At 44.6% G+C, this 18671-nt stretch overlaps 1 protein-coding gene across 1 annotated transcript in view; it reads left to right on the top strand.

Moving 5' to 3' along the window:
• The first annotated feature begins 326 nt into the window (after positions 1–326).
• The window catches only part of SRD5A2 (steroid 5 alpha-reductase 2), a 51775-nt gene continuing 33430 nt past the window's right edge, over positions 327–18671 (top strand). Inside the window, exon 1 of the mRNA XM_077811881.1 lies at positions 327–610. Coding sequence (XP_077668007.1) covers positions 327–610 — 284 coding nt within the window. The remainder of the gene's footprint in view (positions 611–18671) is intronic.

Here is an 18671-nt window from a genome sequence, read left to right as displayed (position 1 = left end):
AAGACGCTGACATAGGGAGCCTGGTCCAAAGCCCACTGAGATCAATGGGAATCTTCCCAGTGACTTCAGCGCGCTGCGCAGCAAGCCCTCTCCAGACGCCCACAGGAGGGGCAGATGGTCGGAGCGCAGGTGAGGGGCGCGGGATTCCCGGTCTGAGGGGCCAGTCTAGTCGGGCCGCCCCTCCCTGCCCCAGCTCCCCCTCCCTCGAGGAGGGGCTCCGCAGTCTAGTCAGCCCAAGTGGAGGCAGCCCGGCTGGGCGGGGTGACCGTTGCTCTATTAATGCAGGGGCTGGCGGTGGCTTGGGCTGCCCTGTCGCCACCCCTAGCATGCAGTGCTCCCCGAGCCTGGTGCTCGCCCTCAGCTCCCTCCTGGGCGCCCTGGGGTTCCTGCTGCTCTGCCTCAACCTCCGTGCCCCGTCCAGGTACGGGAAACACCAGGAGAAGCCGGGCAAGCCCTGGGCCAGGCTGCCTGCCCGCTGCGCCTGGTTCCTGCAGGAGCTGCCCTCCTTCTTGGTGCCCGCGCTGCTGCTGGCGCTGCGCAGCCCGCCGCGCCTGGAGCCCCTGGGCTGCCGGCTGCTCTGCGGCATGTTCTGCGCGCACTACTTCCACAGGTAACGCGAGCCCCCGCCGCCGCGGCGTGGCGGGCGGCAGGAGCGGGGTGGGGCGAGGGCTCGCTGCGGGGCTCGCTGGGTGGCGAAGGGTCTCTGGGTGGCTCCCTGGGGGGGTCTCGCTGGGTGGAGAAGGGTCTCTGGGTGGCTCCCTGGGGGGGTCTCGCTGGGTGGCGAAGGGTCTCTGGGTGGCTCCCTGGGGGGGCAGGGGGAGCTCTCTGGGTGGCTCTCGGGGGGGGGGGGAGCTCACTGGGTGGCGAAGGGTCTCTGGATGGCTCACTGGGGGGGCTTGCGGGAGTTTGCTGGGTGGTGAAGGGTCTCTGGGTGGCTCCTGCGGGGGGGCTCGCTGGGTGGCGAAGGGTCTCTGGGTAGTTCCCTGGGGGGGGCGGGGGAGGGCTCACTGGGTGGTGAAGGGTGTCTGGGGGGGGCAGGGGGGCTCACTGGGTGGCGAAGAGTGTCTGGGAGGCTCCCTGGGGGGGTAGGGGGGTCTCACTGGGTGGCGAAGGGTCTCTGGGTGGCTCCCGAGGCGGGGTGGGATCGCTGGATGGCGAAGGGTGTCTGGGTGTTTCCCTGGGGGGGGGGTGGGGGGTCACTGGGTGGCGAAGGGTGTCTGGGAGGCTCCCTGGGGGGGAGGGGTGGGATCGCTGGGTGGAGAAGGGTCTCTGGGTGGCTCTTGGCAGGGGAGCTCGCTGGGTGGTGAAGGGTCTCTGGGTGGCTCTCGGGGGGGGGAGCTCGCTGGGTGGAGAAGGGTCTCTGGGTGGCTCTTGGCGGGGGAGCTCGCTGCGTGGTGAAGGGTCTCTGGGTGGCTCTCGGGGTGGCGGAGCTCACTGGGTGGCCCCCCGGGGGGGTGGGCTTGCTGACTGGTGAAGTGTCTCTGGGTGGCTCTCTAGGGGGACGGGCTCGCTGGGTGGCAAAGGGTGTCTGGTGGCTCTGTAGGGGAGAGGAGGCTTGCTGGGGTGTGTGTGTGTGCGGGCTCTCGCAGTGGGCTGGCGGTGCAGACGGTGGCTCTGACCCCAGTGGAAGGGGCTGGGTGCTGGATTTCTACCTTGGCTCCCTCCTGCGACTGGCGAAGTGATGCTCCTGGCCCTGTTCACTGCCGACTGGATCAGTCTGGACGACCGGATTCGGGTTAAGAGGCTGAAGTTGGTTCTTTACTCCCGGTTCCTTGTTAAGTGCCTCCTTATTCAAAGGCCAAACTTATTTCAAATGGCCACGTCCCACTTTTAGAAATGTCATCCATGGAATGTGGTCAAAACTTTTAATTTCTAATCGCCTGTCAGTGTCTCAGTAATTATCCATGAATTTAAATAATCCAATCAGAGGATGGGTGGTGACGGGCTGGCTGTGACAAAATGAGGCTCAGGTCACCCGGCCCCCCTCAACATGTTCTGAAGGCTCTGGGAGGTATCACTCACTTTGCTCCTGTGCAATGCGCTGTAAGATGTGAGGTCCCTACCACAGTTGCCAAATTTCAGTGGCAAATAAGCATCCTGACTTTCACAATAAGCCAAAAATCAAGCTAATCCCATTTCAAAACAAGGCCAAAACAAGCCAGTCCCTAAGAACCCCAACTCTCTATGTGACTAGATCCCCCGGCACACAATCTGGGGCTGTGCTGGGCCCACTGTGCACCCCTGATTCTCTCACCACCTTACCCCTGCTTGTCTCCCCTTGCCCCTGCTTGCTGGGAGCCGATCAAAAAAAAGAAGCTACAAGCAACAAGCTACAAGCCAAAGAAGCAACAAGCTACAAGCCAAAAACTAGCCAACAAACAACTCACAAGCCAATTAAGCCAAAAACATGCCCAATTTCTGCGTTTTTTTCATGGGTTTGTAATGTCTGGTCCCAACCCCGCTTCCATATTGCAAATGGTGCATTAATAAGGAACTGTGTTTTGCCTGGCTGCATGTGACAAAAATGTCTTGGTCAGCTCAAGTGACATGTCCCTGTGACTGTCCTGTGGTTCCGAAGGAGCTGGGATATCCCACTCTCTGACCTGAAGCTTTGTTCTTGTGCAATATGCTGCCCCATGTCAGATCTCACACCTCTTCCATATTGTACAGGGCTTGAATAGGGATCTGGGGTTTCACTGACTCTAGGTGACAAATTGTGACTTGGGTCACTCCCCACAACTGTCAGACTGTTCTGAAGGAGCTGGGACATGTCACTTCCTGACCCACAGGTTTGTTCTTGAGCACTATGGTGTGAGATGTGATTCCATCCCCCCATTTCATTTTGTAGATGGAGTTTGAATAGGAGCTGGGTTTCGACTGGCTGTGCTTGACAAAATAGGTATTGGGTCAACCCTAGTGACACCTCCCTGTGACTGTTCTTTCATGATGCAGAGTTAAGCATATGCCACTCCCAGAAGTGAACCTTTATTTCCGGTCTGACAAATTTATTACCCCAATTTTAAATATGTGCTTTCTTTGTTAGTAAACATACAATTTTTTTTGTATATTTTCTTTGTAAATATCAACAAAAAGCAGTATTTAGCCAATTTGTTGGAAAACCGGCTGTAAAGTTTTAACAAATTATATGATAATTACAAATGAAGAAGTCTATAGAAACTTTGTTTTGTTGTTAGATTAATTAAAAACGGGGAAAATGGCTAAAGTTACCAAAAATTGTTTGTTATAAATCTAGAAACATTTGTTATGTTTAGTGTTGTCTTTTCCCTGTTACACAACAAAAATAATAGGAAGACACTACCAGGGCGTAGGTGACTCTCAAATAATCTTGTTTATTAACTGTATGCAAATGTACAAGACCTAGCTTAATGCACACTTCTGTTCTGAGTGGTTTCTGATAGCTTCTAAAACATAGAAAACAGTGAGCACCACTACAGCACTCAAAAACTACGTGAAGGAATACTATTCTATATCTTTCTTTGAAGGAGCTAGCATCTGTAGTGTTGCTGTGAAATTCATATAATAGTAATGTGGCTTGGTACAGTTCAATGGAATCTGGAGAACTCTTTAGGCTGGAATATCTCCACCTCGATTCCTTTTTAATTCCAAAATTCCATCATGAAGTCCTCAGTTTTACCAAGTTTCTGGATCCATACAAAATGGTTCCCAGTGTTATATGTTATCCCAACAACTTTGTACCTATAATGACAACACCTTTTCTTTAATAAATTTTACTGTTAATACAAATAACTTTGATGACTTTTATTGAACTAATCAATATTTGAAAAATTATTTTAAATAGTAATGCTATTTTCAAGTTACATGGAAAAGAGCTATAGAAAGGACAGATGAAGGATTTTTCTGGGGTGGGAACATTTCATTTTTGTCTGAATAGTCAGTGAATGGTATTTGAAAATATGCAGGCCACTACTTTGAGATGCATCCACAAAATACATCTTGTTTTCTTTTAACTTACTTGCTGTCATGCACAGAAATCTCTGATGGAAATAGCAGAATGTCAAATTTTTGAATCTTTCTGTGATCAGACTTAACTGTCAGAGTAATGATAAGGTGCATGGTTCACCATTAATGAAATTATACATATTTAGTTGATGTAATCTGATTGCCCTTGTTCACTTTGACTCTGAAATTGTAAAAGAAGTAAAATGTTGTTATTTATTGTTATAAAAATATTTTAATTAATTGAGCAATTGTTGCTGTTGTTAGTGTTTATCACTGGTTACACCTATACAAACAACAAGAAACAGACTTCAAAGAGAAACAGCAGAACTAAAATTCATTTGCAAATTTAACACCATTAATTTGGGCTTGAATAGCTCTTTTCCACCCAGACTTCTTGTTGTTTTTGTTTCAGAGTAACAGCCATGTTAGTCTGTATTCCCAAAAAGAAAAGGAGTACTTGTGGCACCTTAGAGACTAACCAATTTATTTGAGCATGAGTTTTCGTGAGCTACAGCTCACTTCATCGGATGCGTACTGTGGAAAGTACACAAGATCTTTTTATACACACAGAGCATGAAAAAATGGGTGTTTACCACTACAAACTGTTTTCTCTCTGCCCACCCCACTCTCCTGCTGGTAATAGCTTATCTAAAATGATCACTCTCCTTAGCATGTGTATGATAATCAAGGTGGGCCATTGATTAAGGAGAGTGATCACTTTAGATAAGCTATTACTAGCAGGAGAGTGGGATGGGGGCAGAGAAAACCTTTTTTAGTGGTAAACACGCATTTTTTCATGCTTTGTGTGTATAAAAAGATCTTGTGTACTTTCCACAGTACGCATCCGATGAAGTGAGCTGTAGCTCACGAAAGCTTATGCTCAAATAAATTGGTTAGTCTCTAAGGTGCCACGAGTACTCCTTTTCTTTTTGTTGTTTTTGTGGATACAGACTACCACGGCTACCCCCAATACTTGGTTACACCTATATTTGAGCATTCCTGAGGATTTGTATTAAAAGGCCCCGTTTTGCATAAAGGGAATTTTCTTCGTGAATTTCTGCATAGAATTGCTGCATAACTTAGTGGTATCTGCCTCTCCCTAAGGAGGTATTTACAGTCTGTAATCCTGACACCACCATTGACTGCTCCAAACATCCACATGGAGGGGGAAACTGATAAAGGTGTGGGTGCAGAGGGGCTAGTAAAAGCGTTTAATAGATTGAGACATTTTCTGGCCAGAGGAGACCATTAGATCATTAGTCTGTGTCTGACCTCCTGTATATTACCATAGAATTTCATCCAGTTTCTCCTATATTGAGCCTGGTAACTATTCTTTTTATTATTATTAATAATTTTTTATTGATTTTCATAAAGAAGCAGGCAATGAAAAATATAAGAAGATAAATGACTTCCATTTTGATATTTTTTCCAAATATTAGGGTCGAGACTCACAGCTGAACCCAGACCCAGCTCATTGCTCTCAGATGACTCAGCTAATGAAACAGGCCTCCTGATTGGCTGAAGACTCCCTCAGCCACAGTCTTAAACCCCGCAGCAGGCCTGGGTTTCTGGCTCTCAACAGCATTCCATGCCCGCAGCTGCATTTCTATTCCTGCTCTCAGCTCCCATCATGTTCCCCGCACTTGCTCTGGAACCCACTTCTGTATCCTGCTCCCTGACCCTGGTTCCACTTCTGTTTTCCTACTACTGGTTTCCTGTTCCTGGCCCTCCCTTCTTGCTCCTGTCCTCACTCTGACGGATAGTCTGGCTCCAACTGTTGGCTCCAGCTTGTTCCCCAGACTTGGCATTTGGTTTCTGGCCGTTGCTCTAACAGCTGATACCTGGTCTCTGGCTGTCAGCTCTGGCTTGCTCCCCACACTTGATAACTCAGCTCCTGACTTGGCCACTAGGCCTGACTACCTCTGTTCCAACCAGTAGGCAAGGCAGCCACAGACCAGTTGTTATAGCAAATCACTATATTTAGTCATACATATAATCGCTATATGCTTCACTGGATCTACAATAGAAGTAAGCAATTATGCAGTTTTGTAACTCATTAAAGCTGCAAGACCAGACAATACAAAACCAGACAACACTACATAGACATAACATGTTAAGGGGGATTAACAGTAATAATATAGAAAACATATATGAATAGGGAGAAGAAACAAGCAGGAGATGGGGAGGGGAAAGAAAGAGGAGGGGTTAGGTAGACTGGAGGTTTGGCATTCTTTGAGTCATCTCAATATTTTTATCCAAATGTATCTAGAAAGAGGATCCAAATTTCTTCAAAAATCATATAATTGATCTATATGGCAATACCAATAATCTGTGTTTGACTAACATGTATCTTCTAGAATGGCATCCACTCTTGATTTGAAGACATCAAGAGATGGAGAATCAACCACTTCCCTTGGTAGTTTATTCCATTGGTTGATTGCCCTCACTTTTAAAAGTTTGAACATAAATTTCTAATTTGATTTTGTCTGCCGTTAACTTCCAGTCATTGGTTCTTGTTCTGCATTTCTCAGATAGATTAAAAAACCCTTTATTACCCATGTGTACTTGTATACCATAATCTAGACATGTCACAGTCATCTTTTTGATAAACTAAACAAATTGATCTCTTTAAGTCTCTCACTGTATGGCATTTTCTCCAGCTTTTGAATAATTTTTTTGGCTCTTTTCTGTGCCTTTTCCAAGTTTTTCAACATCCTTTTTAAAATGTGGACAGCAGAATTGGGTACAGTATTCTAATATGAGTCTCACAATACCATAAACAGAGGTAAAATCAGTTTCCTACTCATATATCCAAGGATCACATTTGCTCTTTTTATCACAGCAGTGGGAACACATGTTCAGTTGCTTGTCCATTTCATTCATGACTTGGATAATGGAGAGGAGACTATGCTTGTAAAATTGCAAGGATTTTGGATGACAGAGTTAGCATTCAAAATGACCTTGGACAAGTCTGAAATTAACAAAATGCCATTCCATAAAGACAAGTGCAAAGAAATACATCCAGGAAGGAAAAATCAAACAGACAACTAGAAAATGGGCAATAGCTGGCTATGCAATAATACTTCAGAAAAGATTCTGGGGGTTATACTGGATCACAAATTGAATATGAGCCAACAATGTGATGCTGTGACAAAAAAGGAGTATTAACAGGCATGTTGCGTGTAAGACACAGGAGGTAATTGTTCCTCTCTACGTGGCACTGGTGAGGCCTCAACTGGAGTATTGTCCAATTCTGGGCACCACACTTTAGGAAAGATGTGGACAAACTGAAGAGTGCCTAGAAGACAGCTACAAAAATCATAAAGGGCTTAGAAAACCTGACAAATGAGGAAAGTTTTTAAAAAACTGGGCATGTTTAATCTGGAGAAAGAAGACTGAGTGGGGACTTGATAACATTCTTAAAGTATGTTAAGAGCTATTAGAAAGAGGACGGTTATCAATTGTTCTCTGTGTCCACTGAAGGGAGGACAAGAAGTAATGGGCTTAATCTTCAGCAAGGGAGACTTAGGTTAGGCATTAGGAAAAACTTTCTAATTGTATGGATAGTTAAACTCTGGAACAGACAGCCAAGGGAGGTTGTGAAATCCCCATCACTGGATGTTTTTCAGAACAGGTTGGACAAATACCTGTCAAGGATGGTCTGGGCATACTTCGTCCTGGCTGTGTATGGGGAGACAGACTTTATGGATCTTGAGGTCCCTTCCAGCCTTACAGCTCTATGAAGTTATGATCCCTAAATCCTTTTCAGAATCACTGCTTTCAAAGACACAATCCTCCCGTCGCCTCCGTTTGGTACTTACGGCATGCATTCCTTGTTCCTAGATGTATTAAAACATATTTTGTTTGAATCCGACTGCTCTGTCCTCTTCATTATTTACCAGTCCGCTAATCTTTGTATCATCTACCAAACTTCAACAGCAGTGATTTTATATTTACTTCCAGTTGTTAATGAAAATGTTGAATAGTGTTGCGCCTAGTATTGATCTCTCCAAAACCCCACTAGAAACACCCACATTCTGTGATGATTATCTACCATCAACTATTTTTTGAGTCCTGCCAATTAGCTATTTTGTAATCCATTTAAAATGTGCTTTATGGGTATTGGATAGTGCTAACTTTTTAACCAGAATGTTGTGCAGTTCTAAGTATATTGTATCTATTCTATGGAGGCCCTTATTCTGCAGTGATGAGCTTGGCATCTGAGCACCTTCCAGCAGTGCATAAAGCAATGTGACTACACAACTCTTGTATGGTATTTTTTCTCTCATCCGATCCCAGGGATAGGAACATGTGAAGGGGAGTATATTGTTTTGGCAGGGTTTTAGCTTTTTTGTTTGTTTGTTTTTGTTATTTAAATATATGTGTTGCTTTGTGTTTGTTAGAGAAGGCAAGATCAAAGAAATGTGCCTTGCAGTTGGAGCAGAAGGTGGTGAGGTTTGTGATGGTTCCTGAGGGAGTTCATTCCACAGTTTAAAATTGACCGCAGAGAAAGTTCTTATCTACTACACAGACAAGCTTTACCCTACTGCAGAGAGTTCCGTTGTGGCTGAGGAGTGGAGTTGTTGACCATAGTCTCTGTTCCTGGAGCTTAGGAAATCGTTTGGATATCCTGGGCCCACACCATTGTGCACCTTAAAGATAAGGAACGGGACCTTGAACTTGATTCAAAATCCTATAGGAAGCCACTGTAAGGAGGAAGGACAGGTATGTGATGTATGCATGATAGCCTCTGTTGCTGAGGAGGTGCCTTGCAGTGTTCTGTACTACTTGGAGTTTCCTAAGTGCTGACAGCTTCATGCCCAAGTATATTGCATTGCTGTAGCCGAAAGGTGAGGAAGGCATGAATAACTGAGGCCAGGTCATTGTCTTCTAGGATGGGATGGAGTCTCCTAGCTGGTTGGAGATGGCAGTATATCTCGCGCTGCAGCATGACTGCAAATTCTTTACCTTTGTTAACCAAACTAGAAATGCCATTAAAAAAAAGAAAAATCAAGTTTGTTTGACAAGACCTATTTTCCATGAAACCATGTTGACTGTAATTAATTGTATTCCTATTCTTTAATTCTTTAGCAATTGAATCCTATATCAGCTTTTCCATTGTTTTGCCCAAGACTGATGTCAAGCTAACCTGCCTACAGTTACCCAGGGCATACTGCTTGCACTTTTTGAATATTTCACAATATTAGCATTCTTTCAGTCTTCTGGAATTTCCCTGGTATTCTAAAATGTATTTAAAATTAAAATTGATGGGCCAGAGATCTTCCTAGCTCACTTTTTATAACTCTTGGGTACAAGTTATTAGGGAATTCTGATGGTCTGGAAAGTAGTTCATCAGTCTCATGTGATACAAATATATCATCCTGCTTCTTTTAAATACAGACAGAAATATTTATTGAACGCTTTCTGCGTCATTGCTAACAGTTCTACCAACTCTATCTAATAATGTGTCTCTTCACCTATACCATTGCTGGGATTTCCTTAGTTACTAATATTCTTTAAAAACTCCTTCTTATTGTCAGGTTTCAGAGTAGCAGCCGTGTTAGTCTGTATTCGCAAAAAGAAAAGGAGTACTTGTGGCACCTTAGAGACTATCCAATTTATTTGAGCATAAGCTTTCGTGAGCTACAGCTCACTTCATCTGATGCAATATTGCGACTTTTAGGTCAGAGATCGAGTGACCAGAGAGATTGAAGTGTTCTCCGACTGGTTTATGAATGTTATAATTCTTGACATCTGATTTGTGTCCATTTATTCTTTTACGTAGAGACTGTCCAGTTTGACCAATGTACATGGCAGAGGGGCATTGCTGGCACAGGATGGCATATATCACACTGGTAGATGTGCAGGTGAACGAGCCTCTGATAGTGTGGCTGGTGTGATTAGGCCCTATGATGGTGTCCCCTGAACAGATATGTGGACACAGTTGGCAACGGGCTTTGTTGCAAGGATAGGTTCCTGGGTTAGTGGTTCTGAGGTGTGGTGTGTGGTTGCTGGTGAGTATTTGCTTCAGGTTGGGGGGCTGTCTGTAGGCAAGGACTGGCCTGTCTCCCAAGATTTGTGAGAGTGATGGGTCATCCTTCAGGATAGGTTGTAGATCCTTGATGATGCGTTGGAGAGGTTTTAGTTGGGGGCTGTGGGTGATGGCTAGTGGCGTTCTGTTACTTTCTTTGTTGGGCCTGTCCTGTAGTAGGTGACTTCTGGCTACTCTTCTGGCTCTGTCAATCTGTTTCTTCACTTCAGCAGGTGGGTACTGTAGTTGTAAGAATGCTTGATAGAGATCTTGTAGGTGTTTGTCTCTGTCTGAGGGGTTGGACCAAATGCGGTTGTATTGTAGAGCTTGGCTGTAGACAATGGATCGTGCGGTGTGGTCTGGGTGAAAGCATGGCTTTTTGTTCATCTAATAAACTCTCCTTTAAGAATTCCCAATTTTCATGCATGTTTTCCTGTCTATCTTTTTCTTCCAATCAATTTCACTCATAATTTTCCTCATCTTTGAGAGAGTAACCCTCTTGCAGCACCAAGTTTATATATTACTTGTTCGGACTGTCCTCTGTTTGCCCATATTGAATGTAATCAGGTTATGATCACACATCCCTAGGCAACCACCAACATCCAGTCCAGTGATTAATTCTTTATCTGTCCTATTGAGGACTAAAATAGAGCTACCTTGTATTGGGTGCAGCACCTTCTGTGCTAGAAAATTATGATCTGTAATTTTTAATTACTGGAATGATGTTTTATTACTGGCTGCATGAGTTCTCCAGAATATGTCTCCCAAATTGAACTCCCCATAACAACATTGTTTCTGGCAAAACATTAAGCACCTGTCTGTAAAGAGGAACTCATCCTGTTCTCTGGTTTGAGTCAGTGGCCTGTAACAGACCCCCACCAGATGCCAAATTGGGCTTTGTTAGTTAGCACATTGAACCATATACATTCAGAATTCTGTGGTTCTGAGTTACTGATAACTCTAAAACAAGTAAGATGTCTTTAATATCATGTGTCACCCCCATCCTCTTTTACCCATTCTCTTCTTCCTAAACACATTCTAGCCAGTCATGTGAATTGTCCCACCAAGTTTTAGTAATGCCAGTTATATAATTTTTTCCCTCATCAATGAGAATTGCTAATTAATTCTTAGTTGTTACCCAGACTCCTAGGTTTGGTATATAAGCAATTGAAAAATTTCTTCTCTTCACATTCTTTGCCACATCAGTGCCATTTGTTCATGACATCTTGAGTTTGAGTTTTGTACTGCATTTGCCTCCTTAGCACCCTACCCTGGTATTGGTAGTTTAATGCCCTCCTAGCTGCTCCAGCTAGTCTCCAACAAAGCTGTACCATTGTGACCCAAAATAATCATTAGTGAATTATTGAGTCTTTGTGTGAGTCAGAATCCCAGAAGAGATTTTAACAGGGAATCAATTTAACCTCCCGTATGATGTGGGAAGTCTGCAGCTTGTTGAAGATGAAGACCCTTTGGATATCTGCATACCACCCTCAGACTGATGAGCTGGTTGAGTGGTTTAATCAGACCTTGAAGAAAATGCTCCCAAAGTTATTCACTCAGGACCTTCGACATTGGGATCAGCTACTCACAGCATTACTGTTTGCTATTTGGGAAGTACTACAGACCTCAAAGGGGTCACCTGCAATGTGATTACACCATAATGACATTGTGGGGATCACCCAGATGGGTAAGAAATCCTGTTATCACCTGCCCTGTAATGCTGGGGGCCTTTGTGCTGTGCAGCATTGATTCAATTTCCTGACAAGTACAAGGGCTCCCCCTGGCTTCTATCAGCCTAGTTACTTTTTGCAGGATGACACCAACAGCCCTTCCAGTCCCGAGTCTCCCCAAATCCATTCTCCCCGAGATCTTAAGTACGAGGCACTCGGACTGTTCCCCCAATTATCAATTCCCTTTGACACACAAACAGCACAAGATTTGCACACCAGACACTATCTTGGGATCAAAATAAACAAAAGGTTTATTTAATAGAAAAACCACAGAGTCAAAGATGAAATAGTCCTAGTTCTTCTAAACCAATTAATTTTACATCCAACAACTTCAGGGTGCTGGGCATGTTTTTGCTGAATTCAGGCTGATGTGGCACAGTTGATTTAAGAAAAAGAAATTATATCTGCAAGGTGGACTATTTGGGCAAAATTCACCCCTGGCCTAATTGCATTGGATCAGATTCTGACCTCAGCTACACTGGCTTAAATCTGGAGTTACACCAGTGACTCCAAAAGGAGTTACTCAAAACTTAAACCAGTGTAGTTAAGATTATTGGGGGAAGGAGTCCCTTATGGTTAAAACATAGAACTGTGGACCAGTACATCTGGATTCTATTCCCAGTTCCAAAATTTAAGCATTCAAAGATTGCTGGCTGTGGCTGCTGAGTTTGTACTCCACTGCGGAACAGAGAGCTGTAGCAGGAAGGAGTGCTGCTTCTGAAGAGGCCAAAGAAAGGTGGATGCTGAAGGCTGCCTAGTGAGTGTGACTGCTGCTTTTGAAAGATCATGGAGCCTAAAATAAACCCAGGAGGGCTACAGAGAAGCTCAGGAGAAAAGCAGAAGACTTGTTGGACTTTGATACCCCGGTTAGGGTTTCCAGTTTTGGTTTGACGTGTTCCTGGAGATTTCATCACATGACATAATCTTTAATTAAAAATCAATCTTTAATTCTTGGAGACTCCAGGACAATCCTAGAGGATTAACAATCCTAATCCTGGAAGAGGTGGACTCATGGGGCTTAGGAAGAGAGCTAAGTCACCACAGTGATTGTCATCTGAATGCCTTGGGGCTGGTGAGTCCACGGGTTCACATTCAGCTAAAACGGTTCAGCCCCTTCTGAGAACAAGGTTATGAAAAAATACATTGTTTGGCCCACACTCAGAAAATTCTTATAACTGTTTTGTTGAGACATTCTAGCCTCCCGTGCACTGGAGCAGGGACTTTAAACTTTGCAGAGGGACCATTCTGAGTCAAGGACGTGCCTTTGATTATTCCTGTAAAAAGCTGTCCAAATCTGGCCAAGTCATAAGCCTCTGTTAGATTTGACTCCCTAAATTTTCTGAAGATTCTGTCCTCAATGAACATGCTCCATCCCTTCACAGTTCCTGCTTGTGACTGAACAGTGCATGTGCCATCCTCACAGAGCAACTGAGCATGCTCTAGCCCATGGTTGCAGAGGCTGAGCAGGACTTTATTTGCAATTGCTACTCTTGGCAGTGGCCCCAGGTACTGGAACTGAGAACAGTGACTGTCTCCCTGGTCCTTGGTGCCAGGTGGTGTGGAATAGAATCATAGAATCATAGAATATCAGGATTGGAAGGGACCTCAGGAGGTCATCTAGTCCAACTCCCTGCTCAAAAGCAGGACCAATCCCAATTAAATCATCCCAGCCAGAACTTTGTCAAGCCTGACCTTAAAAACTTCTAAGGAAGGAGATTCCACCACCTCCCTAGGCAACGCATTCCAGTGTTTCACCACCCTCCTAGTGAAAAAGTTTTTCCTAATATCCAACCTAAACCTCCCCCACTGCAACTTGAGACCACTACTCCTTGTCCTGTCCTCTTCTACCACTGAGAATAGTCTAGAACCATCCTCTCTGGAACCACCTCTCAGGTAGTTGAAAGCAGCTATCAAATCCCCCCTCATTCTTCTCTTCTGCAGACTAAACAATCCCAGTTCCCTCAGCCTCTCCTCATAAGTCATGTGTTCCAGACCCCTAATCATTTTTGTTTGAGGAGAAGAACAAGTAAGCAAACTGATCTGAATGCAGGGGGAGGAGGAAGAGCTGCAGAGCCAGCTGGAGAGGAAAGGGTACCCTTAAGTCTGGCATTTTCTAACTTTTGTGCTTGGCTTTAAAACCTTAATGTTAGCATATTTTTGATGTAAAGTTATATATAGACACACATTCTGGGGGTAAAGGAAGGTTAATATGAGCTATTAGAAATCAGCCCCAGGCAGCCCTCTTTATCTTCTTTAGAAAATAGATTTAAAAACTAATCTATTCTATTTTTAATGGAAGTACACACTTGGCATCTAAACTCATTATTTCAAATTATACTCTCCTTTACACTATGTAACCCCACCTGCATTTAAGTGCAGTTGGACTACTACTTTTCAAATGTAAGTCAGATGATTTAGCGAAGATATAAAAAAATGGGTTCAAAAGGATTTAGAAACCTAACTTAATTTTTGCACCTAATTATTTAGGAGCCTAACTTTATTCACCCATTTTTGAACAGACGTTTGAATTATTGAAGGAGAAGGACCCCTCAAATAAAGTTGGAGAGGCCAATTTTTGAATGGCAGCATTGTTAACTTTTTCCCTGATGATGGTTTTTATGGAACCATCTTGCTACTGTGCTTTTCGCAGAGTCCTAAACTGCTTCCCCCCCTTTTTTTTAGGGGGGGGGAGAGATACTTTACTGGTAGTATTATTCATTTTCATGTGTAATTAATAAAAACAATCAGAATTTTAAAAAGTTAAATGAAGGTACTGCAGAATTTCCAGTCAGCTGTATCAGAGTTCCACCAAATCCAGGAATGTTGCCACAAAATGTAGATCAAGCAAAATATACAGGGCCCTGATTATAGGCAGCCAAGGAGCAGTCCCAGTGTTGTGGGATCTGTATGAATAAGCAGCATCTGTGTGCAGGCACCAAACCAAGCCAGGGAAGAGAAGAGGCTTAAAATGCAATGATCCACTAAGGAAGGAAGAGAGACAGATGTTAAGATGGAAAGAACCATAGTGAAGAACTGTGAGGTAAGGAGAATCAAGAAGAGGAAGGGGGCAAAGAAACACAGGCAAAGGAAAGGACAATTAATGAAGAGCAGAGGACAACAGGAGCAAGAATGGGAGGTTAGGGATGAAGGAGACCATGAGAGAGGGGAAGTAGGACAGAGTGGAAGAAGCAAGATGAGGGGATTTTAAGGACCATCAGATCCCCTGTCAAGCACAGTTCCACCCTAACCCACTCCCTCCAGGGAGTTTCTCAATATTTGTAAGGTATAGCATAAGTCAACATGGGTAGAATCTGACTAAGGTTTGACATTGGGCAGGCAAGTTTAATATCTTTGCTCTCTCTGTGTCATTACATGGCCTCATGTGGGTCACATATTGAAAGTAATTGCACTTTCTCTGATAAAGGGAGTTTTCAGAATAAATGTCTGCCTATCCTTGGAATTTGTACCACTTTTAAGTAGAGGAGAGTGCTTTTGCGCTGTTCTCACTTTGATCCCTCATGAACTCTTTGAACTCTCTGCTCCAATGGAGCAACTAGTTTTTTGAAGTTCATAGCACTGTGTCTCACGAAGTTACTGACACACATTTTTCATGTTTTTGGCAGAAACACATTTTTAGCAATAGGAACAAAGTCATCTGTCTCCATAAATATCAAATGGTTATTTCTGGAGAAGAATAGCGTGGGATATATTGTTGAAATATACACTTGTGTTTCCCAGCTGACTATGCCTTTGATGTATTTGCTAGCGCGGCTGCACTTCAGATACAGCAAACAGGAAGTAGCAAGGGCAGGCATGAAACATTGTGGTATCAGTGGGTATGTCTTCACTGCAGAAGTAACTTGGGCTCTTGGGTAAAGGTCTCTAACCCCTTTCCCAGCCACATACAAAAATCTCTGACCCTAGTTTAGTGGTGCTTTCAACCCAGGGTTACTGGGCAATCCTGGAGTATAAGCTAAAGCCTGAGTGGGGCTTTCACACAGGCTGGTAACCCCCACCCCCCCCTTTTGTGATGGGCACGTGGGCTAAACCATTTGAATACTGATAGTCTTCTAATGTCATCCCACAATTCCCCCCTCCTCCCCTCATGTGCCAGAAGAACAGAAAAAGTTCTTCCACAATTCACTGGGAAACAATTATAGAGCAGCTCAGCTTACTGCAGCTATGGGTGAGTGTAGCACCAATGAGGCTCCAGAAACTCAGCTATGGCTTTGCAGTGTGGCTGTACACACCTGGGCTAGCCTAGCTCAGGTCCTCAGGCTTGCGTGCCAATCCCCTGAGTTAACCCTGGAGTGAAGACATACCCAGTGAAGCTCTGCAAGTTTGAGGGAAGATCAAAGAACACTCACCTCTTATTTGCAAAAGGCCGGAAGCCTGTGAGCACGTAAAAGAGAGATTAGAGAGAAAACTATGTCTAACCCTCCACAACAACAAAGGTTACTGGAGATAAGAAGGCAGCATTTCTCTCCCCTCACAAAACAAGGAACCTCCCTTACTCCCACTCAAAAATAAAAAAACCACATTATTTATGAATTGATGAGTATTAGGTCAATAGATGGTAACTGTATAAAAATGGAAAGCTGTATAGGCCTAAGACTGACCCCTTCGAGATCAGTGCTGTTTTTATCATTGACTTCATATGTAGGATTGGGTCATAATCAAATAGGTTACTCATGATGGAAGAATATATCCAGGCATATATCAATGTATTAAAAACAAAGACCCCTTCAAAATAATTTTGACTTCCACTTTGAAAAGACCATAACGTTTGCAAATTGTGATGGGGGTATATAAGTCCCACACTGGTCAACCATGGTTAACAGGAGCCTGAGCCCAATTAGGCTACCAGGTGGCACCTGGAGAGGTATTAGACATAACTGATGATCAAACCCAGCTGGGAAGGAGCTGGGTCTTCATAAAGGAGTAGTGGGGAAAAGGCCAGGGAGGAGACTGGTAGTCAGGTGTCTCTTCTCTTAGCTAAAGGCAGAGAGATGGCTAGGAGGCAGATGTAGAACTAGAACCAGAGAATCCTGAGCCAACAGGAAGCCTGGGGCAGAGGTGGGTGGTTCTGAATGAGGGGGGGAACCCTCAGATTGTATAGCCTAAGGGGAATCTGGACTGATGTTTGAGGGGCTCCAGAGAGAGAGTGAAGAACTCTGCAGTTTCTCTTATGATAGTAGAGAGTGGGTGGATCTGTGGGGAAACAGGCTCATGCAGAGAAAGGAAGAAGCCTGAAGAGGTCCAAAGTTTATTTAAGTTTGTACTTTTTGTTTGGGATTTTTGTTGAGGGATTCCATTGGACAGCCCTAGCTCTGGATGAAGGATGCATCTCAGGAGGCTGTGGAGAGAAGGCCTGTAGAAAAGTTGTAGTCGGAAGAAGTCCTTGGAGGCACTATCAAGGAGTCTGACAGAGCAGATGTTGGCTGCTGGTTATAGGGTCCCTGAGCTGTAAAACCGATTGTAATGGGAGGGCTCGGGTTCCCCTACTGGCCACGGGGGAAGATGGGGTAGAACTAAAATGTGACCCAGCTGGAGGCAGCCTGAGTCATGAGGAGGCAGACCACTGCTGGACTGAAGCAACCATCAGCAGGGGCCACCAGACTGGAAAAACCTGCTCTGCCATATCCACCCACAAGGGTGTGTGTCTATAGTGAGTGCAAATCTACACAAGTAATACAAATATGTATTATAGTCTTTCATTACATGGTCATATACTTTTTTCCACAGATATTTGCTGACAGCAGAGGAATGATGAGATTTGAACCTTGGGATCCAGTCCAGGTTTTGAAGGGGAGGGTGCTCTAGGGGGACAGATTCCTCTACCCATTCCTTCAAAGTTTGACCCCATCGGCTTCATCCTGTCTCTGTCAGTTCTGTCTTCCCCAGCCCTGGCTCCATATACAAATCTCCTCACCTAGTCTCCACTCCTCAGATATCTCCTCTCAGTTTCCTGGCCCAGCAAGTCCTAGAGTCACCCCTCTGGACTCCATGTTACAGTCTTCTTGCCCACTCCCAGCGCTCACCTCCTAGGTCCTCAATTGATCTCTTTTTGCCACTCTGGCCTCCAATTGCCTCTGTCCATGTTCCCTATCCTCACCGGCTGCCAGTCCCAGTCTTCCTCCTTGGGCTTCTTGTCCAGTCTCAGTGTTTGTCCCTGTCTTCCACAGATCCTTGTGTCACACACACACACCCCTCTCTCTCCCACCAGGGTCCATGTATCAATCTGCTTCCTGTCCCAGGTCCCGCTCTTTGGCCCTTATTCATTTGAATCTGGTATCTTCCTTCTCCATGTTGCCTGGGCCCAGCAAGGGGACATTGAGAGCATGGGAGGCACAGTCTCCCTGCTCTCAGTTCCACTGACCCAGCCTACAGCATCCCAGATCTGCAGTTGCAGGAAAAATCCTGCTTAGTCCTGGGCTGCATCATGCTCAGTATGGATGGAGTCTTCAGGGAATTTAGCTCCAAAGCTGTCTACTGAGCATATGTGAACTCTGATTTCTTCTCCCCCATCCCCCAAGGCTTATAACTTGATCAAATTTGGGTGGATTTTCATAGGAACACAAAAAGGCACATGCCAAATTTTGAGTCCCCGGTCCAAAAGCATGGGGCACCCTAGGGCTTCTCAGAGAAAAGATCACATGGGCAAAACATATTTTTCCCTAGCCTTGTTCTTGGAAACAGCTGAACCAATTTGGCTTAATTTTTTTCAAAGGTTAAAGTTTGGCAAAGTTGTAAGCAACTGAAAACGGTAGTTTTATGGGAAGCCTCGGGTAGCCTTAGAAATAGGTGGTACTGCCAGTGTTGCCTGTAATGTGCATAATGTATGTAAATGCCTCCAGTAATCAAGCCTGTTTTATGATAAATATCACAAAGCTAAACATAGAAAAGACAGAGAGCCCATCCACCTGCAA

The sequence above is a fragment of the Eretmochelys imbricata genome, chromosome 3 (assembly GCF_965152235.1).
Source record: "Eretmochelys imbricata isolate rEreImb1 chromosome 3, rEreImb1.hap1, whole genome shotgun sequence".
Lineage (NCBI taxonomy): Eukaryota > Metazoa > Chordata > Testudines > Cheloniidae > Eretmochelys > Eretmochelys imbricata.
This window is presented reverse-complemented; position numbering and strand designations above follow the sequence as displayed.